Genomic DNA, 23,861 nt, shown 5'->3' on the forward strand with positions numbered 1-23,861 from the left:
AAGGCATGAAGCAGAAACTAACATCAACGACAGAGAAATCGACGAGGCCACCTTTCGCCCCTGCATCAAGTTCGCGCGCCCACCGTGCCCGCGAGGGGCCAGTCCGCGTCCCCGCCAGCCGGGCGCAAGAAGCCAGGTGTTGGCTCCCGTCTCCTTCCTTCCCGCCACCTGCGCCCCCTCCCCGCTTCTCGCACAGAACCCCCACTGGCGTTTCCCCTTCCTCCGCCCAGCACTCCTCCTCACGCCCCGGCCCGCGCCCGGTTTCGAGGGCCACCGAGCACCGCCTCCCCGGGCTGGGGTCCCCTTCGCCCCTCCCCGCCTCCTCTCGCCTCCGCGCCCGCGGCCCCTGTACCCCTCACCGCCCCGCGCCCCCCTCAGCACCCCCAGCGGCTCCCGTCCCCTCCTTGGCCACCCCAGCTCCCCCGGTTCCCTGCCCCTCTCTTCGCCCCTCAGAGCTCCGGGCGCCCCCTCAGCCACCCCCAGCGCCCCCGGCCCCTGCAGCGCCCCCCAGCGGCTCCCGTCCCCTCCTCGGCCACCCCAGCTCCCCCGGCTCCCTGCCCCTCTCTTCGCCCCTCAGAGCTCCGGGCGCCCCCTCAGCCACCCCCAGCGCCCCCGGCCCCTGCAGCGCCCCCCAGCGGCTCCCGTCCCCTCCTCGGCCACCCCAGCTCCCCCGGCTCCCTGCCCCTCTCTTCGCCCCTCAGAGCTCCGGGCGCCCCCTCAGCCACCCCCAGCGCCCCCGGCCCCTGCAGCGCCCCCCAGCGGCCAGGCGCCCGCGCCGCGCCGTCTCCCGCCCCACGTCGCGCACCGCGGGGGCCTGCTTAGACGAGCCGGGCGCGGATTGGCTCCGAGCCGAGGGAAGTACCCGCCCCCCCGAGTCGCCGGCCAATGGGAGGAGGGGCGGGCCCGCGGCGGGCGCCGGAAGCGGCCCAGCGACGAGAGGACGTCGCGTCGCCGGGTCTCGAGCAGCTGCTGCGGAGCCGCCGGACGGACCGCCTTCCCTGCCCGCACCGCCATGGCTGAGAGCGACTGGGACACGGTGACGGTGCTGCGCAAGAAGGGCCCCACGGCCGCCCAGGCCAAGTCCAAGCAGGTGCGGCGCGGCGTGGGCCTCGGGACCCAAGGCCGGGCGGGGGCGGGGAGTGGGCCCGGCGCGGATCGGGCACCGGGTGGTCACGGAGAGGGGCCCGGGGGCGTCGAGGCGGTTTCGGGCAGTGACACAGGCCCGCGGGACAGGGACTGCGGGACCCGGGTGGAGGGGGGGAGCGGGCCGAGGCTGTCAGCGAGGACTGTCAGTGACGGGCCCTGGGAAGTGATTGGACGCGGGCAGGGCTGGCGGGCACCCCCGCCCCGGCGTGTTCTTCCCCCGTCCGCCAGCTGCCCGGTGCCCGGCCAGTCCGAGGCCGCCCGCGGAGCCCACTGAAGCACACTGCCGGCCGAAGGGAGTCCCTGGCCCCGGGCTTAGTGGCCTAGGACCCAGCATGCTGGTGACCCTGCTGCACCCATCTTGCCAGAGTAGCCGGCATGCCCTGAGGGGCACTTGGGGCAGACGGTTCTCCGCGAATCCGTCGGGTTCCCCTGTGAGTCGCTGTAAGGGAAGGGGGGAAGGGCAGGTCAGTCTCCAGCCCTGCTCGTTCCTACTCTCAGCAGCCTTGGGCTGGCCTTAGACACGCAGTGCCAGGCCTGGGCCACGGCTGGCTTTGGCCCTGCTGACTAGCATTCATCAACCTGCCCAGGACTTTTCAGTTGGTCAAAACCAAATTCACTCTCTTTTTTTCTTTTCTCCAAAGGAACCTTAATAGCCACAAGCTAGGCATCATCTGAACAGCTCTAGAAAACGTTTGTGAACATGTCACACTTAGAATGTCCCATAGCCATGTCTCTAAGGTGTCAGAAACTTTAAGAAATATGTCACATTCATGTTCTACGACTGTGGATCAAGGGGCGTCACTATTTTTGCCGGGGTTTGGGGCGAGGGCTGCAGGCTTTGTGTGGTGTGCTGTATTTTATTAGGAGCCAGTTTGGCTGAGGAAGGTCAAACCAGGTCCTCACTTGATGTTCCTTTTGGCAGGAGAGTCTCATAGAGTAATCTGTTTCAAGTGTGGGTTTCTAAATGGACTCACTTGCCTGTCTTTTTCAACAGCACAGTCATGAGCTCTTTCTCTTTTCTTGAGCTGAAGTTTATTGAGAGTTGCCTAGACAGTTGGACATAGAGGGCAGACAAAGCTTGTATGACAAACCTTGGCTTAAACCCAGCATTTGCTTGGCGGTCCTTGAAAAAACATCAGGTACTAGCAGCGCCCTGTAGCAGGCGCTTCAGGGCATGAGTTCAGAGCCTGACCGCCGGGGCTTGAAAAGCACGAGGCATTATCAGTTGGCTGACAGGCTGGCAGTAGCCTAAACTGGGGTGGGCTAGGCACTGGAAAGCTAATTTTGACCAAAAAACACTTTCTAATTTTCTAGGCCATCTTAGCAGCTCAGAGACGAGGAGAAGACGTGGAGACTTCTAAGAAATGTAGGTACTCATATGTCCACTTGTAGGACCAGGGAGTTTCCGGGTTCCCCGGGCGTTAGGGTGGCTGCTGGCATCGACGTGTCTGGAGCTGGGGGTGTGAGGGTCTTGTCGGAGCAGCGGTGGTTGGCATGAGTCAGGAGGGATCCTTCCACCCACTTCCTGTCGCTGGGAGGAGATCCTGGGCTTAGTGCTCTTAGGCCTGTGAAGGTGCCCCCACTTTGGGTGGCCTGGCTGAGCCTGTCTTCCAGGCTCAGGGTGCCCGTGGGCCTGGTTCCATTCCGAACCGGCTCACCTGTGGGATTGCTGCAAACCCTCTCCTTTGCTGTTGCCTTGCACGGTCCAGGGGCCGCCGGCCAGAACAAGCAGCATTCGATCACCAAGAACACAGCTAAGCTGGACCGGGAGACTGAGGAGCTGCATCACGACCGGGTGACCCTGGAGGTTGGCAAAGTGATCCAGCAGGGCCGGCAGAGCAAGGGGCTGACACAGAAGGACCTGGCCACGGTGAGCACGGCGGGCCCCTCCTCCAGGCGGGGGGCACGGGCCCGCTCGCCCAGTGACTCGGGGCTTCAGTTTGCTCTTGCCCCGGGAGCCCCGAGACCTCTGAGGGGCCATACGACTCAGCTGTGACTTGCTGAGCTGCGTCTGCTCCGGCCCCGGGCCCGCACTCGCCGCGCGGAGCCTGAGGGCCTCCCCAGGCTGTGTCCGTCTCCCACCACCGCCTGGAGCTGACGGGCAAACACACGTTCTCTCTAGAAAATCAACGAGAAGCCGCAAGTCATTGCGGACTACGAGAGTGGCCGGGCCATTCCCAACAACCAGGTTCTGGGCAAGATCGAGAGAGCCATTGGTAAGTGTCCTGCTGACCTTCTCTGCCTGACCAGACACAGGGTGGCCGCCCTTCCTGGGTGCAGTTGGTGAGGAGGGTGCAGGAAGGCCCCTGGGGCCCCAGAATTCTCCAGAGCCTGAAGAACATTCCCAGGAGCACGCCGTGTCTGGGCGCCCCCCCCCCATCTCTCCACCCCGCCATGTACCGTCCACCCGGCATTGGCAGCAGTGTGGCTCGGAACGGAGGCCTGGTCCTGGGAGGGGCCGTCCTTTCCCCTCGAGGAGGGGCAGGCACATGCACTTTAGAATCAGATGTGGGAACTATTCCTGGGGTGGGTGAGAGCCCAGGGACGGGATGGTGCTCCCCGCCCTCTCCAGAGGAAGGGAGCCAGTTCCCCAGGGTCAGTGGGGGCGCGGCCCTCTGTGAGGTGGTGGGTTTGGAGGCTGAGGAGCTGCCCCGTGCCTTAAAGTCCGGAGTGGGAGCTGCAGTTATCAGTAGGGGCCCATGGCTCTTTCAGGCCTCAAGCTCCGGGGAAAGGACATTGGGAAGCCGATCGAGAAGGGGCCAAGGGCGAAATGAACATAAAGCCTCGAAATCAGTGCGTTCCGGCTGATCTCGTCCGGCTGGTCCCCTCGACCACCGGCGCCAGCACGGCTCTCTCCACGCGGCCGAGCGGAACACAGTGGGAGCCCCGCCCGGGAGCCCCTCTCCTCATACCTGCTGTCTAACTAACTAACAAAACCTTGCAAAGTGTCTGCTTCTGATTTTTCCTCCCTGTCCCCGCCCTCAGTGGGTGTGGAACGCTGCCGTCCTTGCCCCCGGGGTCCATCCCGCTGCGGGTGCGGCTCTGGGGAGCTGGAGGGGGGGTGGGCGGCCACCGTCTGGGAGAGGAGCTGTGTGTCCAGAAGCTAATAAAGTTTGTTCCCTTCCTGCTGGTGGTGGATCCTTGCCCCCCACTCTGCTGTTGTGCCTGCGGCACCCCCTCCCTCTGGCCCCCAGTGCGGCCAAGGGCTGTCTTCGTGAGGCGCCACAGGGCATCCTGAGGGGCTGGGACGGTCCCTCTGCAAGCTGTTTCTCGTCACCTCTGCTGGGACGGTTAGGGGGCATAGGTCAGCCTCTGGGCATCAGACCCTGGTGCCCCCAGTCACACCCTTGCCCGTGGGCCCCGGTGGGCTCAGGTGGCACAGTGGCGCTGCCTGGGCTGGAGGGGGCAGCTGGTGGTGCAGGTGTGGCCGTTACGCCCTCCAGGACGGCCAAGCCTGGGTGCCTCCTCCGACTTGGGTGGGAGGTGTCTGAATCTCCCGTATGTGAGGTCAGAACCTGGGACTGTCCCTGGGTTAGAAGGACTCTGCTCCACTTTATTACGTGAGGGTGGCTTGTGGGTAGGGATTTTGACCAGGGAAGGGTGGACTTGGGGACTTTGACTGTGGGAGGGCGGACACGGGGACCTTGACCCTGGGAGGGCAGACACGGGGACCTTTATTTGTGACTCTGGACAGATTAGAGCATTCCCCCACCAGTCCAGCTCCAGGCCACCTTGGACCCTGACAAGTGTTTGCTCCTGAGTTTGTCGCCTGAACCCGTGGGGGTTTCTGTCTTTTATCAGATACAGAATCACCCAGTGAGGTGGGGCCTGGGGGGGCCCTGAGGGGGTCCCTCTGGCCTGGGCTGGGGCAGTGGCTCCTTGGGGCCCCACCGCATCGGCCTCCTGCTGCCTCGAACCGCTGGCCGTCTCCTGAGCCACTGAGGCCCATGGGAGGGGCCCCAAGCATGTCCTCTCGGGCAGGTTGGATTGGGTCTGGGGAACTGCCCTTCCTGGGGCATTTATTGCTGGGGTAAGGGCCACACTTGGGCCTGTGGGTACAGCCCCTGTGAGGGTGATGGACGCAGGAGCTCAGTGTATTGCGGGGGCAGGTGTTGGTCCCTGGGCTGGGGTCCCAGTGGCGGGTGAGCTCGTGTGAGGAACTGGGGTCTTCTCTGGGTCGTCTACTGGCCGTTGGTGACTGATGCTGGCAAGGTGACACGGTCCTAGGGGGAAGGGGAGAGCTCAGTGGCCACTGGGGCCCTGTGCACCGTCAGGCCGAGTGCTCAGCACGCAGGGACCTGCGGCTCCCGCCCACCACCCCCACCCAGGGCTCCTACCGCACTGAAGAGAATGTTGTCGAAGCCGGGGGCCATGGTGTCCATCTCGCCCCCGGAGGGGCAGCCCCCCTTCTTCTGCAGCCAGCGCCGGCCCGCGACCCCGAGCAGCAGCAGCAGCACGAGGAGGAGGAGGGCGCCGCCGACCGCGGCCGGCACCAGCGCGGCCACCGCCCCGTCCCCTGTGGGCCGCAGGGCACGTGACCCAGGATCCCAGTCCTGTCCCAGCCCCACCCGGGGTCAAGGAGGGTGCCTGGCATGGCTGTCCCCACGGCCTGGGGTTTCCAGGTCCCCTCTGAAGTCAGCGGGCATGGGCTGAGGCTGGGCCCTGGCAGCCGCGGGGCTGCAGACCCGGGGGTCACGGCCCCAGGCTGGACGCCCCCTTTATCGTGAAGTCACAGCCACCAGTGGGTGCTCCAACAGGAGGGAGGGTGGCCGGGGTCTCTGCCCGACGGGGCGGGAGCTCATAGGGCAGAGGCGGGGGCACCCCACTCCTGGGGGCACAGGGCCCCGGGCTGGGGCCCCGCAGCGAGGGCAGCCGGCCTGTGGCTCTCCTGGTCCCTCAGGGCGAGGGTGTGACCCCCACCCCCGGAGCTGGCAGAGGCCCCGCCCTGGAGGAGAGCCGCCCGCTGGGCAGGGCCTACCCTGGCTGGGTGTGGGCAGCCCGCACCGCTGCCCAGCCAGGTACTCAACGTCGTCCAGGGCGATGGGCCCCACGGCCGGCTGGCCGCCCAGCGTGGCTTCAAACACGACCTGACAGGAGGGAGAGGAGGCCGTGTGGGCCGGGGCGGGGGCGCAGCCGCCCGAGGGCTCCCGGGTCGGCGCGCCTGCCCCACCTGGAACTCCGCGGCGCTGGCCACGTCCACCTGGCCCTCCAGCCACTGATGCCGCCGGCGCCCGCCCGCGCCCCACACGGCCAGCTGCCCCTGCGCGCTGCTCAGGAGGACCCTCAGCTCGCCCTGGTCTGGGAGCAGGTGTCAGGACGGTCAGGTGGAGTGGGGCGGCCCGCGCCCCCGCCCCGCCCCGCCCCGCCCCACCCGGGGCTCCGGGCGCTCACGGAAGTGCTCGGGGAAGTCCATGCGGTACCAGAAGCGCAGGCAGGAGGCCGTGGTGGGCGGCAGAGGCTGGCTGACGAGCCCGGCTGCTCGGCCCCCGGGGCCCAGCACACTGGTCTCAAAGAGGGCAAAGTGGCCTGGGAACGAGAGGGCGGGAGCCCGGCAGACCTGTTGGAGCCAGTGCCCCGACCTGCGGCCTCCGACCCTGCCGGGCGCCGGGCGCAGGGTGGACTGGGCTGGGGTGTGGCGTGTGAGGCTCTGGGGCCCCTTCCTGCCTCGGACCCACCTGCCTCTGTGCCGAGCGTGTGGTCCACGGGGGGCTGCGCGTAGCGGGAGGGCGAGGCGCCGCTGCCCCAGTCCCAGCTGTACCCGCCCAGGCCGGGCCGGGGCACGTGGCTCCAGCCACACAGACCAGCCTCAAAGTCACAGGAAGCTGCAAGGGGCCAGTCATGAGGGTGCTGCCCCGCGCCCTCCACCCCTGGGCACCACCGCCGCGGGGCGTGGAGCTCAGGCCGGGCGTCATGGGGGCAGCACGGAGCCGGGACCACCAGGAGCCAGGCCACGGGCTCCCACCTGGCAGGGGGCAGGGCCCGTCCTGGAGGAGCAGGTCGTCCAGCGCCACGTAGGAGTGCTCCACGCCGGCGGCCACCGCCTCGAACACCACCTGGGGGGCACCAGGCGGGGGTCGCGCCTGCTACGCCCTCGACAGCCTTTGGGGTGAGGAGGGCGCCCCACTCCACTCACCTTCCAGGCCCGCCCGGCCTGCACATCCACACTGCCCAGGCGCCAGACGGCCCCTCCGCGAGAGCTAACGCTGAGCGCCTGCTGCCTGCCGGCCTCCTCCACATGGACTTTCAGGGTGCCTGCCGCCAAGCAGCCAGCCCCATCAGCGTGGCAGAGGCTGCCCGCTCGGGCCCTGTGGTGGGGGGGCTCCCAAGGGGCCTCCTGAGGGGACCCCACGGCCCCGGCTCCCGGCAGCCCCTCACCCGGGTTGCGGAGGCTCAGGTGGTACCAGAAGGTCAGGCAGGCGGGCTGCAGCAGGGGGCGGTGCTCCTCCGAGGTCAGCAAGGCCGCGCGGCCACGGGGCAAGGCCTGCGGGCTCATGTCCACCGCCATGTAGTGGCCTGGGGGGGGGCGGGGTCAGCCTGCAGCCGCCGCCCCTGCCCTCCCCACCCCCACCCATCTGCTCCCCCCCCACCCCAGCGGGCACCCTGAGCTGTCTCCGTGGTGTGGTCAGCGTGGGGGCCCCATGAGGCGTTGGCCTGGCGTGTCCAGAGGCCCCGGCCCCCCGTGGAGAAACCGCAGGCCGAGTCCTCAAAGGAGCAGCGTCGGGGGGCCCAGCAGGGCCCGGGCCGCAGGGCCACGTCGTCCAGCGCCATGCTGCCGTGATACCCGTCCCGGAGGCCCTCAAACAGCAGCTGGGGGGCAGACGGGGGTCAGCGGCTGGGGCCTCCCCTCGCGCACCGCGCCCGCACCCGGGGCCTCACCTGGTACTTGCCCGCGTCTGGCGGGTGGTGGAGGGTGGCCCAGGCCTCGTGCCAGCGATTGCCGTGGGTGCCAGACCGGAACCACAAGTGCGTTTCTGCCTCCCCTTCTCGCCTCATCGCCAGGCGCAGAGTCCCTAGAGGCAAGGGGTTGGGAGGGGACGAGGCCCTGACCCCTGCCTTTCAACCCCTCCCAGGCACCCCAGGGGGCAGGAGGCAGGACCCGGGGCCCCTGTGCGGCTCCCCTGAGGCCCTGCCCAGCTGGGGCCTCACCGATCTGGGGACCGTGGAGGTGGAACCAGAAGGAGAGACACTCCTGAGGGGCTGTGGGCGCCCGGGGATGGGCGAGCAGGTGGGCAGCGGGGCCCCGGGCGGGGGGGTCCGTGGGGTCCAGGAGCACGAAGTGGCCTGCGGGGGCACAAGGGTCTGGGCTGCGGGGGCCCCGCGCGCGCCTCGGCCCTGGGAGTCGGGGTCTGGCGGCCGCCCCTGGGCACCCCGCCTCACCTTGGCCCGTGGTGTGGTCGTACCTCGGGCCACGGCTCCCGACCCGGTGCCACTGGGCATCTGTGAGGTGGCCGCTGTGCCAGCCACAGGTCCCCCGCTCAAAGTTACAGGAGACCTCTGGGGGCGATTGGAGGTGGGTCAGCGCCCCCAACACCCCTCCTGCGTGCCGAGAGGGTGGGGGAGACGGGCTCCGGGAGAGGGGGCTCCCGGGGGCTCCTGGAGGAGTCCTGGGTGGGGGGCCGGGCGCCCGCGGGAAGCACCTGAGTCTTCCTCAGCGGCTGCTGCAGGGCTGCAGCCCGTGAGCGTCACGTCGTCCACCCCTGCGCCCTGCTGCCCGGGGCCGTCCACGTCCACCAGCCCGACCAACTCCAGCTTCGCGGGGCGTGAGGGAGGAGGCCGTCAGCCAGGGCCGGCTGCGCGGGGCCCCTCTCCGCCCCAGGCTGCTCTTCTCACCTGGAACGGCCGGCGGCGAGCCCCGAGCAGGACCCTGCCCACCTTCCAGCCCCCAGCGGTGCTGCCCGGGGCCTGCCACACCGGCTCGCGGCGGCTGCCCTCCACCACAACCAGCTCCAGGAAGCCTGGAGAGGGGTCACCGTGGGTGGCCTGTCAAACCCCGTCCCTCGCCCGGGTGCTCTGACCCCCCACCCCAGGACGGGGCAGAGGGTGTGAAGGGACGGTGGTACCTCGGGGGTGACTCTGAAGATAGTAAACCAGGCGGAGCTCGCAGCGGGGGCCCGAGGGGCCCAGGATGGGTGTGAGCACCCGGGCCTCCTCGCTCAGCTGTCCCCAGGCCCTCTGCACGGCCAGGAAGTGTCCTGGGGACAGCAGGCCTCAGAGCCGGTTCCTCCCCGGACCCCGACTCAGCGCCCTCCCTAGGGAGAAGGGGCAGCTGGAAGGCAGGTCCCAGGCCGCCCCGGGCGGAGCCTCACCAGCAGCCCCGCGGGCATCCCGGCCGGGCCCGCCCCAGTCCGGGGCGTGGAGGCGCGCCCACTGCAGCCGCCCCACGCTGGCGTCCTCCCAGCCCCCGCCCGAGGGCGACTCGAAGTCCGTGGTGCCTGCAAGGGCAGGGGGCGTGGATGGGCCTGGGGCCTTGCCGGCCGCTCCCAGAGGGCAGGGTCGAAGGGAGGCGAGGCCCCGCCCGCTCACCGCACTCCTGCTCGTCCTCGCCCCCCGGACACTGCTCCTGGAAGTCACACAGCTGCTCCGGGGGCACACACAGCTCCCCACAGAAGAAGTGTCCGGGCTCGCAGAAGCTCCGAGGCCGCAGGCTGGACGACTGGGGCCAGGGGCCGGGGGCCCAGAGCCCAGGAGGGGGGCCGGCCGGCTCTGCGGGCCGGCGCAGGGGTCAGGTGGGCTGGCAGGGGCTGTGCTTCTCCTGGGCTGGGGTGTGGGGCGCCCAGCAGGCTCACCTGGGACTGGCTTGCAGTGGTCGGACAGGATGAGGTCGTCCAGGCCCACGACGCCCCCGGGGCCTGTCTGCCCAGCCAGGAAGATCTGGGGACGGACGGGGTCGGGGGCGCCCCAGCACCCCTCTGTGATCCCCAGGCCGGTCTGCCCCCCGAGTCCTCTCCCCAGAATCCACACTTCGTCCTTATCTTTTGCTGGACTCCCAGCCCTTCAGGGGGCATCTCTGCAGGGAGCCCCTCCCCTCCTCTGGCCTGCCCTTCTCCTGAGACGGTGGAGGGGCCCCGGACCTCCCTGCCTCCCCCCACGATGCTGCCCTCGCCAGCCTCACCCGAAAGCGGTGCTTGCTCTGGATGTCAACTCGGTCTCGGACCCAAGCGGCCCCCAGCTCCCCTTGGCGCCTGCGCAGCAGGACGGGGGTCTGGGGGGCCGCAGGGGTCCCCGTCTGCAGGAACACCTGGAGGCAGCCAGCCTCAGACCCATGCAGGTAGTGATAGAAGATGAGCTGGGGGGGGAGCGAGCACAGTCAGCAGAGGCCGCAGGGCCTGGGCAAGCAGGACGGCGCCCTGCGACTCCCACCCGCTCACCGAACAGTTGTGGGGGGCTGAGGCCTGGAATTCGGGGCTGGAGAGGACCGCTGGGGTGCTGGGATCGGCCACGGACGCGAGGAAGGAGCCTGGGGAGACAGCAGGCACGGGCCAGGGCAGCTGGTGGGGCGGGGCGGGGGTCCCGGGGCAGGGCGGGGGTCCCCAGAGCCGGGTGGGGGTCCCCGGAGCCAGGTGGGGGTCCCCGTAGCCTCACCCTGCGCGCTATTCCAGGTGTGGTCACCGCGTGGCCAGGCGGGGTGCCCAGGGCCGCCGGCACTGCGGTTCCGGGTCCAGCCCTCTGAGTGGTTCCACAGGCCGAGGCCCATCTCAAAATCCGTGGCTACGTGGTGTCCTGGGGGGCGAGGGGGTCCGGCTGCCGAGCGGGGCCTCCTGCCTGGCCGCCCCGCTGCCCAGGCCTGTGCTCACGGCCCTGGCTCTGGCGCACGTCAGCTGTCTCAGCCCCCGAGGGATGGTGCCAAGGGCCAGCCCCCCCGTCCCACTCACGGCAGGGGGCTGCATCCTCATCCGAGCGGTCCCCGCAGTTGTCCTCCCCGTCACACAGCTGGGGGGGCTCCACGCAGGCCTCGTTCCGGCAATGGTGGTGCCCCACGGGGCAGTGCACCTGGGGGGCTGGGGGCAGGGTTAACCCATCGCCCGCCCCAAGTCCCCGCGCGGGGCCGCTGACCAGGGCCTCCTGCTGACCCCCTCGCCCCCCCAGGAGTGGGCCCACGGCCGGGGAACCTTACTGGGCAGCCCGCAGCGCCAGAAGGCCACGTCGTCCACGGCCACGGTGCCCCTGTGGGTGGCATTTCGCGTGGCAGAGAAGGTCACCTGGAGAGAGCGAGGTCCCTAAGTCAGGGCTCGGACCCTCCCCGCTGTCCCCGCCGTCCGGAGTGCCCGTCTCACCCTGAAGGCGCCCCGGATGCGGCCGGTGGGCACCGCCAGCTGCTGCCAGTCTGGGCCCCAGGGCCCTGCGCTCCGCCACAGGGTCAGCGTCTCCACACCATGGGTCAGCTCCAGCCGCAGCTCGGCCACATCTGCAGTGAGGGGTCTGGAGTCAGCTCAGGCCCCAGGCCTCCCCCAGGCCCATGGCTGTGCCCACCCCAGGACCCCTGCCCACCCTGGGGGCGCCCTCCCGTCTCTGCACCCCTCCTCTCGGGTCACCTGACTTGAGTCATGGGGTATGGGGCGCGCACCTCCCGAGGCTGCGTGGTACCAGAGCCTCAGCTCGCAGGTGGGGGCGGCCTCGTGCAGAACCGGGGAGCGCAGGGCCGCGGTGGCCGTCTCCCTCCCGCGGTGTGTGCCGACCGCCACGTACCAGCCTGGGCAGCCGAGAGGTCAGGAGACGGGGCAGGAGGCACGGAGGGCTGCGGACCGCGTGGAGCCCCGCCCAAGCCTCACCGAGGTCGGTGCCCAGAGTGTGGTCTGCGCGCGGCCCCGGCCCCTCCGGCGACGCGCCCGCGCGGTCTCGGAGCCAGCGGTAGCCCGCGGTGCTGATGTCCCGCCAGCCACAGGAGTCCTGCTCGAAGTCGCAGGTGAAGGGGGCGCCTGGGCTGGGAGAGACCCCGTGGTAACCTGCAAGGGCAGGCAGTCAGGCGGGGCGGCCGCGAGGGCTGGCCCCACCGCTGCCCCCGGCCCCGGCTCACCGCACTGCGCCTCGTCGGGGCAGCCCCTGCAGTCACACACGAAGTTGCACACAGCCTCGCGGGGCGGCCTGCAGTGGTTGGGCACCCAGGCCCAGCCGGGGGACCCTGCTGCCAGCAGAGACAGCCAGGTGGCCCGGGGTGGGGAGGCTCTGCAGTTCCCCAGCCCAGAGACCTCTCAGAGTCGGGCGTCCTGGGACATCTGGCGGCCGGGCCAGGAGGTCGTGCAGGGAGGGGGCCAGAAACCCATGGAGAACTGCCCCAGGGGGCCCCTGTCAGGCCCAGGAGGGCATGTCTGGCCCTGGAGAGGCTGGCTGTCAGGATGGAGTGCCTGGGTGTGCAAGGGACTGAGGATCCCCCATGTGGGTCCCTCCCGGGGGAGGAAAACCGGAGTCCAGCACGACTCCGGAGGGGCTGCGGCAGGGTGGGCCAGGCCCCTTCAGGCTCCACCCAGGTGGAGAGTGGCCGGCTAGGGTCTGCCTTCAGGGACCTCTCGTCTTGGAGCCTGGGTGGAAACTGGGCCAGGGCAGGCTGGACGCCAGCCCCTACCCCAGCGGGGCTATCCCCAGGACCCCAAGGGCTTGCCTGGCGTCCCCACTGCAGGCTGTCCCGGGCCCGCGTCCCTCCTTCCCTGCAGACCCAGCAGCCGGGCCCCCGGATGTTCCTGCTTTAGGAGCCGGGCCAGCGACTCACCCAGGAGCACGACCACGGCGGGCAGGAGGTGGCCGCGCAGAGGCATGGTCAGGCCTGAGGCAGGGAGGCCTGGGGCGCTGTGTACCCCGGCCAGCCTGGCGGGGACTCTTCCTGGCTATCACCCCGAGGTCCCGCAGACCGACTCTGCTCTGACTGTGGCCTCAGCTCAGCCCTTTCTGTATCTGCAGCCCCTCACCTGGCCCCACCCCGTGCTGACAAAGACAAATATCTGGCTGTAAATGCATCCAGGAAGAGAGGCTCCGGCCCGGGGGAGCTCCCACCTGCTTGGCCCCTTTTGGCCGAAGGTCAGGTCTCGGCCCTGGTGCCCACCGCTGCCCAGCCCTGCCTGGTGGAGGCCCCGCTGGAGACAGGACCGAGTGGCACAGGCCTCAGCTGCTTCTCCTGGGGTCTCTGGTCCCGCAGAGTTGAACTCAGCTGGGCAGGAGCCCAGCTGGTACAAAGCCTGCACCTGGCTTGAGTTCCCCACACGGGGAGGGGGCAACCCTAGCAACCAGGGACGTCATCCCTCCCTGTAACTCAGCCTGTGGGTCCCTCTTGGCTTGCTCGCTTAAAAACGATGACTGTTTTCTCGTCGACGAGTGTCCGAGCAGTGTAGTGTGGCCTGGGCAAAGCCAGGTACAGGGTCCAGAGGAGCCGCGGGGCTCTGGGCCTCGTGGCACTGACCCCAGCAGAGGATCTGGAGCCAGGCATTGCCCAGTTTATCACCGTCTGGCCTTGGGAGCTTGCCTAAGCTGAGCCTCAGTTTCCTCATCTTTGAAAGCGTAATGATGGCGCCTGTCTGGAGAGGCTCCAGAGCCCAGAGGAGGTGGGCACAGCGTGATGGAGGCCTCTACTCCCCACAACACCAGGAGGAGCGTCCCAGGAGAGGGGCTTCAAGTGTGACGCCCGGTTTACTTGAGCCGGAGGCAGGGGGCCCTGATTCTGGAGTCGAGGGGCCACAGACCACCCTACTCGTGACCTCAGTTAGCAGTGGCCAAGACAGGGGTTGCTGGTGCCTCCCACTCCATACTGGGAGGGGCCCCCGCCTCCGCAGGCTGGAGGGACTCGGCCCTAGCTTCTTGCGTAAGGGCTTGTCAGGCCTCTTCCCAGATGACCGAGGGGATAGCAGGTGCATGGAGAAGCAATCAGGCCATAAACGGGGGCAGCGACTAGGGCCCCCTTATCAGACCCCAAAGGGCTGAGTGTGCACGGCCACTCCCTGGGTCCCCGGGGTAGAGCCGGGTGAGGGGCAGCCTCCAGCTCTCGGCCACCCACCCACGCTACCTGCAAGTACAGAGACGTGAGCTGAGAACACAGACGCTGAGACACATGGCGGCCAGGGAGCAGCAGAGCTGACAATGCTTTTAATTCTCCTGAGAAGGAAGCCCAGGCACCGAGGCCTGGCAAGGGTGGCAAAGTGCCAGGGGGTGCAGTCCGGCCCCTCGGGAGGGGTCTTCAGGGCAGAGTTCTGAGTGGGCTGCTGGATGGACCGGGCCTCGAGTGGGCCTCAGTAGCCGTCGTCAGCCCACGTGACTTCGTAGTCCGGATACTTGGCTTTGATCTTCTCCGTGGAGACAGAGTGTTGGGCACGACCGTAACCCTGAAGGAAGAAGGTGGCTCTCACACGCCCAGTCCTGGCTCTGGGGGCCCCCAGGCAGCAGGGACACCAGGAGCCAGCTGGGGAGGAGGCTGTCATCCCCCTAGCCACCCAAGCCACTCTCCTGGGGGAAATGTGGCCTCCAGGGTGAGCCAACCTGGAGGGAGGGCCCTCCAGCCAGAGGCCGAGCTGGCTCTGGGTGCCCCGTGACCTTGCAGGTAGAGTGGTGAAGGGAGAGGCAGGCACTCGAGCTCCAGTGCAGCGCTGGCGACCTTGAAGCGCTGGAGGACTCGAAGTGCTGGAGGACAGAGGCCCGGCCAGGCCTTCAGGGCAGGAACAGCACACAGCCTGTGGGGGGCGAGCAGTGGCTCCCACCCACCCCCTGTTTCCTGTGTCATGCGGCGTGGAAACCGGGAGGCTGCGGGCCCTGGAGGCAGGGTTCTGTGGCTGAGAAGGGCCAGGTGTTCCCCAGCCAGGACTGGGGCCCTCAGCTGTGGGCTCACCATGGAGTAGCCGTACACGTGGATCTTCCTGTCCTGGCTCTGGTGGGAGATACGCCCGCCCCCCAGGCACTCGCAGTCATAGCCCTTCTTCTGCATCTCGCCTGATACCTTGTCGTAGATGTCGGCTGGAATGGGAGGGGGGCTCAGCATCAGCCAGGGCGGAGGGGGTCTGAGGCCCTCCCCCCGGCGCCCCCAACCTCCGGCCCCCCGGCTCTAAGCAGCCCCCGCCCCCAGGAGAGAAGACTCTCTGGACGGGAAAAAAGGGAGGAGGGGGTGCGCCCTGGGACTAGGAGGGAGGATCGGTCCACGGAACCCCGTGTCTCCAGGACAGTCTGGATGCCTCCCCGCCACCCAAGCCAGCCGGCGAGGAGACCCGGCACAGGGTCTACCCCCGCCCCGCCCTCGGCCCAGCCCTCGGCCCCGCCGCGCTGCCCCGCCCACAGAGCCCGAGGCCCCGCCCACAGAGCCCGAGGCCCCGCCCCGGCCCGACCCGCCCACAGAGCCGGCCGCCCCGCCCTCACCGTGGTACTCGGCCCACTTGTAGCCGCGCACGATCTCTTTGGTCTCCCCAGCTGGGGTCCCGGAGGGCGGTGCCGCGTGGACTCGAATCAGTACATACTTGAAGACGCCGTCGGAGTCGATGTCCACGTCGGCGATCTGGGCGAGGCCCGCCGCCGCCATGTTCCCGGAGCGCACTCGCCCTGAGGCCCGCGGCCCTGCCCCGCGCAACCCCGGGCGGCGCGGCCCGCGCAGGGGGCGGGGCCTGGAGGCCGCTGGCCAATCCCGCGGGGGCATGCTGCCCGGGCCCAGCGCCTCAGCCAACCGTGCGGCCGACCGGCGGCACAGACGGACCAATCGAGGCCTAGCTCCTTGCAGCGCGGTGACCGCTCCGGCTCCCCTTAAAGGGGAACGAGGAGCCGGGAGTGGGTGCGGATTCTTTTCAGCCCACGGAGAAGCCCCTTCCTGGGGTTCGGGGGCGGCTGACGGGCCTTCTTGGGGGCGGTGCTGGGCGACCCACGAGGCGCAGGGGGCGCGCGCTGTCCCTGACTCTCCCCGCAGATCACGCGCGCTGCCCTCGGCTTCCCTTCGGGTCCCCGCAGCGTATCTGAGGGCCTCGCGCCCAGGTACTCCGCCTGCTGTCCCGCGGCCTCCCGCCCCGCCCCCACCGAGCCCCGCGGTCCCCCGCCCCGCCCCCACCGTCGCCCACGGTCCCCCGGCCCCGCCCCCCCCGAGGCCCACGGTCTCCCGCCCCGCCCCCACCGTCTCCCGCCCCGCCCCCACCGAGCCCCGCGGTCCCCCGCCCCGCCCCCCCGAGGCCCACGGTCTCCCGCCCCGCCCCCACCGTCTCCCGCCCCGCCCCCACCGAGCCCCGCGGTCCCCCGCCCCGCCCCCACCGTCGCCCACGGTCCCCCGCCCCGCCCCCCCGAGGCCCACGGTCCCCCGCCCCGCCCCCACCGTCGCCCACGGTCCCCCGGCCCGCCCCCCCCGACGCCCACGGTCCCCCGCCCCGCCCCCACCGTCTCCCGCCCCGCCCCCACCGAGCCCCGCGGTCCCCCGCCCCCACCGTGTCCGACTCTCTCCGGCCTCCCACTCCACGTTGTTCAGTGGTTTCCCACCCCTGTTTCCGAAGGCCCGCCCCCCACGGCTCCGAAAATCTTCAACGTCGCACCCACTCTGAACAAAAAACGAGGCAGCAGTGGCTACATTCGAGTTATATTTTCCTTGGTTCGAAAGCGCTCCCCCTCTGGAAGTAACCCCACTTCAGGGTCCTTCCTGGACGGCGCGTGGGGACGAAGGCGGAGGCCCCTGGGCAGGGGGCGCGGCGGCCGGTTTGTGAGGCCGCGAAGGCGGGAGGGGCTAAGCGGGGCGCGTGGCCGGTGGGAATGCGCGGAGCCGAGGCAGGCGCGCAGGCAAGTGGAGGAGAAGGAACGAGGGAAGATCGGCGCGGGTGCACGGTCGGGGGTGAGGGCCGCGACCGGAGGTGGGGGTTGGGGGTCCCACAATTTAATTGAATCGATGCCTACACCACTTGGCCCTGACGGGGGCCTGGGGCTTCAGGAGGGCCCTTCCGGGCGCTGGACCTCGCCCTCTCGGGCCAGGGCCAGCGGACAGCCCCGGACGAGAGCGGGGATAACGGACACTGGAGCGTGCATTCCCGAGGGCCGGAGCCGGGCCGCCAGCCTCAAGCGTCCAGCCTGCACCACAAGGCGGGGCCAGAGCGAGCTAGAGCGCAGGCGTTTGCGCAATTGCGCCCCCCACGCCCCTGACGGACCACCGCCCTGTGGAAGTAGCTCGCTCCCGCCCCTGCTGCCATCTACGTGTTCCCCGCCCTGCTCCACACTGGGGACGAACCCCCTCCTCGGTCCTCACTAGGGCTACGGATAGGGTCCCAGCTGGAGGGCCTCCTGGGCCGCTCGCGCTCACCCAGCTTCTGCACCTGCTCCCGCCTACCTCTGAGGTTAGGGCCGCTCTGGCCCACACCTAGGGCTGTCGACCAGGTGAGGGCAGGCAGCCCAACCCACGCCCTCCCGGGTCTGAGCTCTGGCCAGCGTCCCTCCCCTCTGCTTCCCCAGCCCAGGACCTCCTCCCCTCTGGCTGGGTGTCTTGTGCCCTGGTTGAGGACTCCCCCCGCCCGAGTACCCCGTTCACTGCTGCTTGCCCCAACCCTTGCGGCAGGGCGGGCAGCACCGTCAGTGTATTGAGGTCTGACCCAGTAGGGGCGAGGGCCCCACGCAGGTCCCTGCCGGCCCTGCCTGCCCACCAGGCCAGGACGTGCTCGGGATGCGGACACACTGAGACCAATCAGTGTGTCTGTCCTCCGGAGAAGAAAAGCCTCTGAGCAGGGTGCATCCCAGACCACAGGAAGCGGGTGGGGGTTGTGTGTTTAAAGGGACAGGACTAGGCTTTGGTCAACTCGGGCTCCTGGATCACGGCGAGCCGCGGATGGAGAGGCTCCAGGGAGGCCCTGCAGATGGGCAGGGTACGGACGAGTCGGATACACGCGGTTGGGTCTGCAGTAGTGACCCCTCCGGGCAAAGGCAGGGCGGGCTGGTCCTCAGACCCACCCCGCCTCCCAGCGGGGAGCACCAAGCGGCCGAGGACCTGCCTCTAGGGAGACCCGAGGGAGAAATGGGGGAGAGAGAGCCCGGCGGGACTGGGAAGGTTGTCGCCGTAAGGGGGCGGAAAGGCGGCGCTTCTGGAGACCGCGACGGGGCGGAGCTTGCAGCGATGTGGGCGGGGCCTTGTGGACCGGGCGGGGCTTGGGTGGACCTGATGGGGTTCACGGTGGGCCCCGGGTGGACTGGGCAGAGCTTGGTGGACCTGAGGGGGTTCAGGGTGGGCCCTGGGTGGGGCTTGGTGGACCTGACGGGGTTCAGGGTGGGCCCTGGGTGGACTGGGCGGGGCCGGGCGCTCCCCCGCGGCTCACATGATGTCATCCAAGAGGTTCGCACTGGCCACCCAGTCGAGCGCGCGCGGCTCGGACGCAGCCATAATCATGCACATGAAGGGGCGGCCGGTGCGCCGGTCCGTGGGGTAGATGGTGGTGGGCGTGAAGCGCCGGTTGGCTTCGACAAACTCGCAGAGCTGCTCGTAGACGCGCGGGAACTCGTGGCGCAGGAAGACGCCGCGCAGCCGCAGCTCTCGCTGAATGTGAATGAAGGCCACCTCGCGTGCTCGCCGGCCCGCCTCGCCGTCCTGGTCTAGGCCCGCGGTGCCGGGCGGCGGCGTCAGGATCAATGTCTCCATGTCAGGTTCGCGGCCCCGCGCGGGGGGCGGCCGTGCTGGGCTGCCGGCCGCCAGCGCCACTTTGGCGAACTTGCGCACCGTGGGTCCCGGGCTGCGAGGCGCGGGCGCTGGCCTGGCAGGGGCGCCGGGCGGGGTGGCCCCGGGGCCCACAGCCACCGACACGCTAAGCAGGAAACACTCGGCTGGTTCGTAGAGGCGCCCAGCGGCCGCCAGCTCCCGAGCATAGCTGCCCAGTGGGGCTGCGTGCGTGGCCAGCTCGCGCAGCGACAGGTAGGTGGGCGACAGCAGCAGCCCCTCGAGGCCGAAGCGCAGGAAGTTGTCTGCAGAGCCGGGGCTCGGGAAGCCCAGGAAGAGCACTCCGCGGCCGCGGGACAAGAAGCCGACTCGCGCGATGCGCGAGAAGGCGCGGTGCACCGGGCCGCTATCGCGGCAGAACTGCAGCACGTGGCGGCACACGCTGCCCACGCGGCCGTACACGCAGCGCGCCTTGTGCGCGTCCCAGTCCTCGCGGCGGCACAGGCGCGAGCAGTAGTAGGTGTAGCAGCTGTGGCAGGACTTGAAGTACAGGCAGGCGTTGAACATGGTCTCCGTGCGCCCGCAGCGCGCGTTGGAGCACGTCATCAGGTCGTCCTCGTCCGCGCTGGGCTCAGGGGAGGCATCGGCCGCCTGCCCCTGGCCGGCGGGCTCCTCGGCGCTACCGGCGGACGCAGGTGGCGAGCGCGGCGCCAGCGCCGGGCCCCCGGGCCCCGAGGGCCGCGAGTCGAGCAGGCGCCGCAGCTGGCGGCCCAGGCCGTCGGACGCGGGCTCGAGCGCCTGGCCGGCTGGGGACCGCGAGTCGATGACCAGGTCAGTGATGAGCTCGTCCAGCTGTTCCAGGCTGCGCTGGCGGCCAGAGGCGGGGCCGTCGTGGGTGGCAGGCTGAGACTGGCGGGGGCGGCTCCCGGGCATCTCCCAGCTCCTGGCGGCCGGGCGCTCGGCGGCGCGCAGGTCGTTGTCGGTGATGGTGATCTCCGGTGTGACGTACCAGTTTCGGCCGGGGCCCTCCCCCACACGGCCCTTCTCGGACAGCGACGTCTCGGACAAGGACAGCGCCGCGTAGCGTCGGGGCGAGGTGGACAGATTCACGACGACGGGCGGGCGCCGGCCCTCGGGGGACGTGCCCCGCGGCTCCCGTGCCTCGTGGCCCAGGAGGTTCTCGTAGCTACGGCCGCGGCCCAAGGGGTCTTCGCGGCGCGGCCCTGGTGCCAGGATGTTGTCCCAGGAGCGCGAGTAGTGGCGGCTGTCGGTCGCTAGCCGGGGTGGACTGGTGCCCGTGCCGCCGTGCCAGGAGGCGAGCAGCGGGCCGGGGTCCGGCGGGGGCGCCACCTGCAGCGTGCGGTAAGGCCGCGGCCCCCAGTCGCCCCAGGCTGGGCTGCCTCGCGGGTGTGGATAAGTCCGCGTCAGGGCTTCTCGATTGCGGTACCGCCCAAAGTCCTCAGTGTAAAACGCGCGGGCGGCGGGGCGGGCTCGAGGCTCCTCGGGGGCATAACGTGGGCCGCAGGGCGGACCGTAGGCGCGGGGGGCCTCCCCGTAGTAGGAGCGGGAGGGTGGTTCCTGGACCGGGAAGGTGCGAACTTCCCCCGCGTAGTAGCCGCTCCCCCGTCTTGGACTGGGCCCGGGGGGCTCTTCGGGCAGAAAGGGCCTGGGATAGTAGCCGTCGAAGGGCGGCCCTGGGCTGGCCATGAAGCCCCCAGGGTGGCCCTCGGGTTCCTCCGTGTAGAAGAACTGGGTGGGCCCCGGCGGGGTGGTAAAGGGCACACTCCGGCGCTCGGCGTAGTCCCGGGGCCCGGGGAGCGGCCCGTCGCAGTACAGCGCCCGGGGGTCGGTGCAGTACGAGTCACTGGGGGTGGGGGTGCGCGAGAGGGCCACGTGGCGAGGCCCGGGCACCGTGAGGCCGTGGAGCTGCGGGGCGGCGCGGGGCCAGGGCGCGGTCTCGGGGGGCCCGCAGGGCCGCGAGCTCCGGGCGGCGTGCTGCAGCACCGCTTCGTCCGGCTTGATGTCCAGGCGGCAGCGGACGTGGGGGGCGGGCCCCGCGGGTGGCTCGACTGGCGCGCAGCGGTTGGTCGCAGCGCAGAGGGGCGCGATGCGGCCGGGGCCGCCCCGCTGCGGCTGTAGCTTGATGGGGTGCAGCTCGTTGGCAAGCGCGCGCAGTGCGGGGTACGCGGGCTCCCGGCGGGGCGACGCGTCTGCCCGCGCCGCTCGCTGAGCTTCTCGGCCTCGGCGCGGCAGCACGGGTGGTGAGGCGGGCGCGGGCGCCAGGCTCGGGGGCGCGCGGGGGGCGCTCTTGGAGCGGGCGCGGCGCCGGGTCTCGCCGTCGCGGGATCGGGCGCGCGGCGCGGCGGGCTCCGGGGGCGGCGCCTCCGGGCGGGCCTCCATGGTCACCCCGTCCAGCGCCTCCAGGAAATCGAAGCTTCGACAGTGGCGCTTGTTGAAAGGCGCGGGCGCCGCAGGCCGGGCCATGGTGCGCTCACATGGCGGGGGCCTCGACACGGGCCCCGGGGCCGCCACCTTGATGTCCTGGTACACGGTCGACACCAGCAGGTCCGGTGGGTCGGTGCGGGTCATCTTAAAAGAAGTCTCCAGGCGTCAGCTCAGTCGGCCTTTCGGGGCTTTCGCCCTGAGGGGAGACGCAGGTCAGGGCGGCCCCTCTGCAGCCCAGGCCCCGCTAACCCCCAGCGCTGGCCCGGCTTACCTGGGGCACAGCCTGAGAGGCAGCCAAGGCCTGCGGCCACAGGCACGTGTTCCATGCCGGCGTCAGAGGCACCTGCAGGGGAAGCCCAGCTGTCCAGCCACTCGGGTCCTGCCCCCTCCTCCAGATCATCCTTTCTGGGCCACTTTCTGCTGGGAGGAGGTGGTTACCAGAAAGGGGATGTCATCGCAGCGGTCCCCGAACGCCTCTGCTCACTAGTGACCACTGGCAGGCCGGGGTAGACCCCCTTTTCGGGGACAGGCCAGTAGTGGGGTAGGAAGAGTGAGAGTGACCCCAGGGCCACCCTACTGGTGCCCACAGTTAGAACAACTGTGTGCTCACTGGGGGCCTTCACAGACCGCTTTAAGGTGCCAGTTGCTATAAAGCAGGTGACGACGCCCCCTCCTAACGCCTAGTGCGGAGCAAGCCCCCCCTCCCTCCGCTGCAGTCTGAAGCCCCTGGCCCCAGCCTTAAGCAACCTTAACCAGCCTCCTGCACCCCTCCGCCCCCCCAACTGGCAGGGCTGGACATGCAGCTGTCCTCAGCGCTGTGTCAAGGCCCAGCGCAGAGGCCCTGTGGGCCCTGAAGTGGCCCCGTCAGGCCCAGGCGTGGCACGGAGGCTCACAGGCTTGCTGCCCTGCTCTCTCTCTCCGTGTGGCTCTGGCCACAGCAGTGCTTCGGGAGATCATACCTGGGCCCCAAAGCTCCCTTTGCTTTGCAGGAACCGCCTCTGATTCTCCCCCTTTTTGGGGTGGTTGAAACCCACCAAGCTCTTTGGGGCTGTCATGACAGGGCCGGGAGAGTGACCCCCCATCTTTGCAGCGAGTGCACGGCAGCCGGAAACCAGGCCCTGGCTGCCGGACCACGTGGGGGTGTGTGAGCTCAAGGAGCTCAAGGCTGCCCCCAGGTCCCCGAGCGGCGCAGCAGGCCAGGAGGCTGCCAGCAGGGGAGGCAGGGCAGTGGGTGGATCGAGCCCCTGCCACCCGCTATTCTCAGGCAGGCCCTCCCCACAGCATCACGGGAGAGCTCCATGGAAACCTGAGGTTCCATGCCCCCGCATGCAGGCTGAGCTGGGGTCCACCCCTCTGTACCAGGCCCACGTTCAGGCTTGGGCCACCGTCTTCTCTGGGTGCCCAGAGCCTGCACAGGCTGGGGGTGGAGGGGAGGTGGCTCAGACGGTGGTACAGGGTCTCCACCGCCTCACAGGCTGGGGGAGCATGCTCCAAGGTGAGCTCGGAAAAGCGGGGAGCTGGGCGCTCACCTGGCAGGACCTCTGGTCTGGCTGACCCTCTCTGTCCCTGGTGTGCCAGGGCTTTCCTGCCAGCAGAGCTGCCCCCCTGGGTCAGGGCCACCCAGGCCCAGTGCTTGTCCCCCTCTCAGCCTCAGCTCCCCCCAACCTGTCCCTGGTTTGCAGGCCCATCCCCCTCCCACCCCCTCCCACCCTGAAGCCAGGCCAGGACTAGGGGCTGGATGACAGGGTATGAGGCTCCGCCCCAGGGAGGTGACAGCCCGGCCTTGGCGCTGCCGCGGCCCCGAGGAGCCAGACTGGGCGACACCCCTTCCCTTGGGGATGGGACGGTCCGCCCCCGCCGGGGTCCCAGGCCTAAGGAGCCCGGCAGGTGGCCCTCCCCGGCGCGCAGCCTGGCCCAGCCCCGAGCCCCCGGGGGTGGGGACCGCCGTCCTCCGAGGGCGCAGCGTCCCCGTCCTCGTGGGCGCCGCACTCACGGAAGATCCGCGGGGCAGCGGCCTGGACCCCTTACCTGGGCGGTGCTCCGGCACCGCGCCCGGCGGTCTGCGCAGGCCCGAGCGCGCTCCGCTGTCCCCCGCGCCGCCGCGGCCCCGGCACCGGCAGAAGCTTCGAGGCAGCGGCGCGAGGCTGCCGGGCCGCTCGGTGCTGCCCCCGATGGCGGCCGGCGGGACTGCACTTAAAGGGACCGCGCGGTGGGCCGGGAACCTGCGGGCGCGCTCGCTCCTGCTTGGGGCCGAGCTGGGCCCGCGGTGAAGGGCTCTCTGCGACCTCAGGTACAGGCCTGGGGTCCAGCGAGACCTAGGGCCGGGGAGCACCTGGCCCATCCTGCCCGCCCCCACCTTCCAGACACCTGCTGGAGGGCAGCTGGCATCCTGGCCGGCCTTGGAGGCGGCCCAAGCCCCAGCCGCGCTGCGGACAGCTCTCGGAATTCACGCCTGCGGCCGGCCTAGGCAGGAGCAGATGGGCAGCCCCACGCCCTGCTGGCCTCTGCGCTGCATGCCTGTCCTTGTAAAAGCCTCCCCGGGAGGACAGGCTCCTCTGCCCCCCGAGTCCGGCAGGTGGAGCCCCATTGCCCTGATCGGGTGTGCACACCCCTGAACTGCATGGTGACACCTCCCACCAGCCCCTCACACGGGGCTGAGCCAGTGAACAATTCAGACTGGCAGATGGGCAGGGCGCTGGTGCCT

The 23,861-nt window shown here is 70.0% G+C and overlaps 4 protein-coding genes across 5 annotated transcripts; 1 reads left to right on the forward strand and 3 right to left on the reverse strand.

Annotated features, from left to right (window-relative positions):
- The first annotated feature begins 902 nt into the window (after positions 1-902).
- Positions 903-4,271, forward strand: EDF1 (endothelial differentiation related factor 1). Its single transcript, XM_065927086.1, has 5 exons — positions 903-1,090; positions 2,461-2,512; positions 2,856-3,016; positions 3,269-3,362; positions 3,859-4,271. Exons 1-5 carry the CDS (start codon positions 1,013-1,015, stop codon positions 3,918-3,920), a joined length of 447 nt encoding a protein of 148 aa, XP_065783158.1. The 5' UTR covers positions 903-1,012; the 3' UTR covers positions 3,921-4,271.
- Positions 4,272-5,269: 998 nt separating this feature from the next.
- Positions 5,270-12,896, reverse strand: MAMDC4 (MAM domain containing 4). The gene is made up of 27 exons (XM_065927087.1): positions 12,851-12,896; positions 12,161-12,268; positions 11,916-12,089; positions 11,711-11,836; positions 11,421-11,551; positions 11,261-11,345; positions 11,019-11,144; positions 10,729-10,866; positions 10,515-10,603; positions 10,259-10,432; positions 9,933-10,017; positions 9,670-9,849; positions 9,453-9,578; positions 9,207-9,338; positions 8,524-8,640; positions 8,293-8,427; positions 8,023-8,156; positions 7,746-7,953; positions 7,522-7,659; positions 7,280-7,398; positions 7,109-7,199; positions 6,822-6,968; positions 6,538-6,672; positions 6,317-6,444; positions 6,125-6,233; positions 5,484-5,662; positions 5,270-5,369 (listed from the first exon to the last, which is right to left on the reverse strand). The coding sequence occupies exons 1-27, from the start codon at positions 12,894-12,896 to the stop codon at positions 5,328-5,330; spliced, it is 3,402 nt and encodes a 1,133-aa protein (XP_065783159.1). The 3' UTR covers positions 5,270-5,327.
- Positions 12,897-14,185: 1,289 nt separating this feature from the next.
- On the reverse strand, positions 14,186-15,713 carry PHPT1 (phosphohistidine phosphatase 1). The gene is made up of 3 exons (XM_065927088.1): positions 15,472-15,713; positions 14,951-15,075; positions 14,186-14,450 (listed from the first exon to the last, which is right to left on the reverse strand). Exons 1-3 carry the CDS (start codon positions 15,629-15,631, stop codon positions 14,358-14,360), a joined length of 378 nt encoding a protein of 125 aa, XP_065783160.1. The 5' UTR covers positions 15,632-15,713; the 3' UTR covers positions 14,186-14,357.
- A 950-nt stretch (positions 15,714-16,663) lies between these two features.
- Positions 16,664-23,319, reverse strand: AJM1 (apical junction component 1 homolog). 2 transcript variants are annotated; one of them, XM_065928035.1, is made up of 3 exons: positions 23,186-23,319; positions 21,429-21,574; positions 16,664-21,353 (listed from the first exon to the last, which is right to left on the reverse strand). In XM_065928035.1, the coding sequence occupies exon 3, from the start codon at positions 21,299-21,301 to the stop codon at positions 18,374-18,376; it is 2,928 nt and encodes a 975-aa protein (XP_065784107.1). In that variant the 5' UTR covers positions 21,302-21,353; positions 21,429-21,574; positions 23,186-23,319; the 3' UTR covers positions 16,664-18,373. The 2 variants fall into 2 exon arrangements, with proteins under 2 accessions (XP_065784107.1, XP_065784108.1); XM_065928036.1 differs by having other exon boundaries at positions 21,429-21,500; positions 23,186-23,226.
- Between the last annotated feature and the right edge of the window lie 542 nt (positions 23,320-23,861).

The sequence above is a fragment of the Muntiacus reevesi genome, chromosome 3 (genome assembly GCF_963930625.1).
Source record: "Muntiacus reevesi chromosome 3, mMunRee1.1, whole genome shotgun sequence".
NCBI classification, from domain to species: Eukaryota; Metazoa; Chordata; class Mammalia; order Artiodactyla; family Cervidae; genus Muntiacus; species Muntiacus reevesi.

Coding starts and splice junctions, on each gene's coding strand:
- EDF1 (XM_065927086.1), top strand. CDS start 1,013: ATGGCTGAGAGCGACTGGGACACGGTGACGGTGCTGCGCAAGAAGGGC. Junction 1,091..2,460: donor CCCAGGCCAAGTCCAAGCAG/GTGCGGCGCGGC, acceptor CTAATTTTCTAG/GCCATCTTAGCAGCTCAGAG. Junction 2,513..2,855: donor CGTGGAGACTTCTAAGAAAT/GTAGGTACTCAT, acceptor TGCACGGTCCAG/GGGCCGCCGGCCAGAACAAG.
- MAMDC4 (XM_065927087.1), bottom strand. CDS start 12,896: ATGCCTCTGCGCGGCCACCTCCTGCCCGCCGTGGTCGTGCTCCTGG. Junction 6,673..6,821: donor CACGCTCGGCACAGAGGCAG/GTGGGTCCGAGG, acceptor TCTCGTTCCCAG/GCCACTTTGCCCTCTTTGAG. Junction 6,234..6,316: donor CCAGCGCCGCGGAGTTCCAG/GTGGGGCAGGCG, acceptor CCCTCCTGTCAG/GTCGTGTTTGAAGCCACGCT.
- PHPT1 (XM_065927088.1), bottom strand. CDS start 15,631: ATGGCGGCGGCGGGCCTCGCCCAGATCGCCGACGTGGACATCGACTCC. Junction 15,076..15,471: donor CAAGTGGGCCGAGTACCACG/GTGAGGGCGGGG, acceptor CTCCCATTCCAG/CCGACATCTACGACAAGGTA. Junction 14,451..14,950: donor ACGTGTACGGCTACTCCATG/GTGAGCCCACAG, acceptor TTCTTCCTTCAG/GGTTACGGTCGTGCCCAACA.
- AJM1 (XM_065928035.1), bottom strand. CDS start 21,301: ATGACCCGCACCGACCCACCGGACCTGCTGGTGTCGACCGTGTACCAG.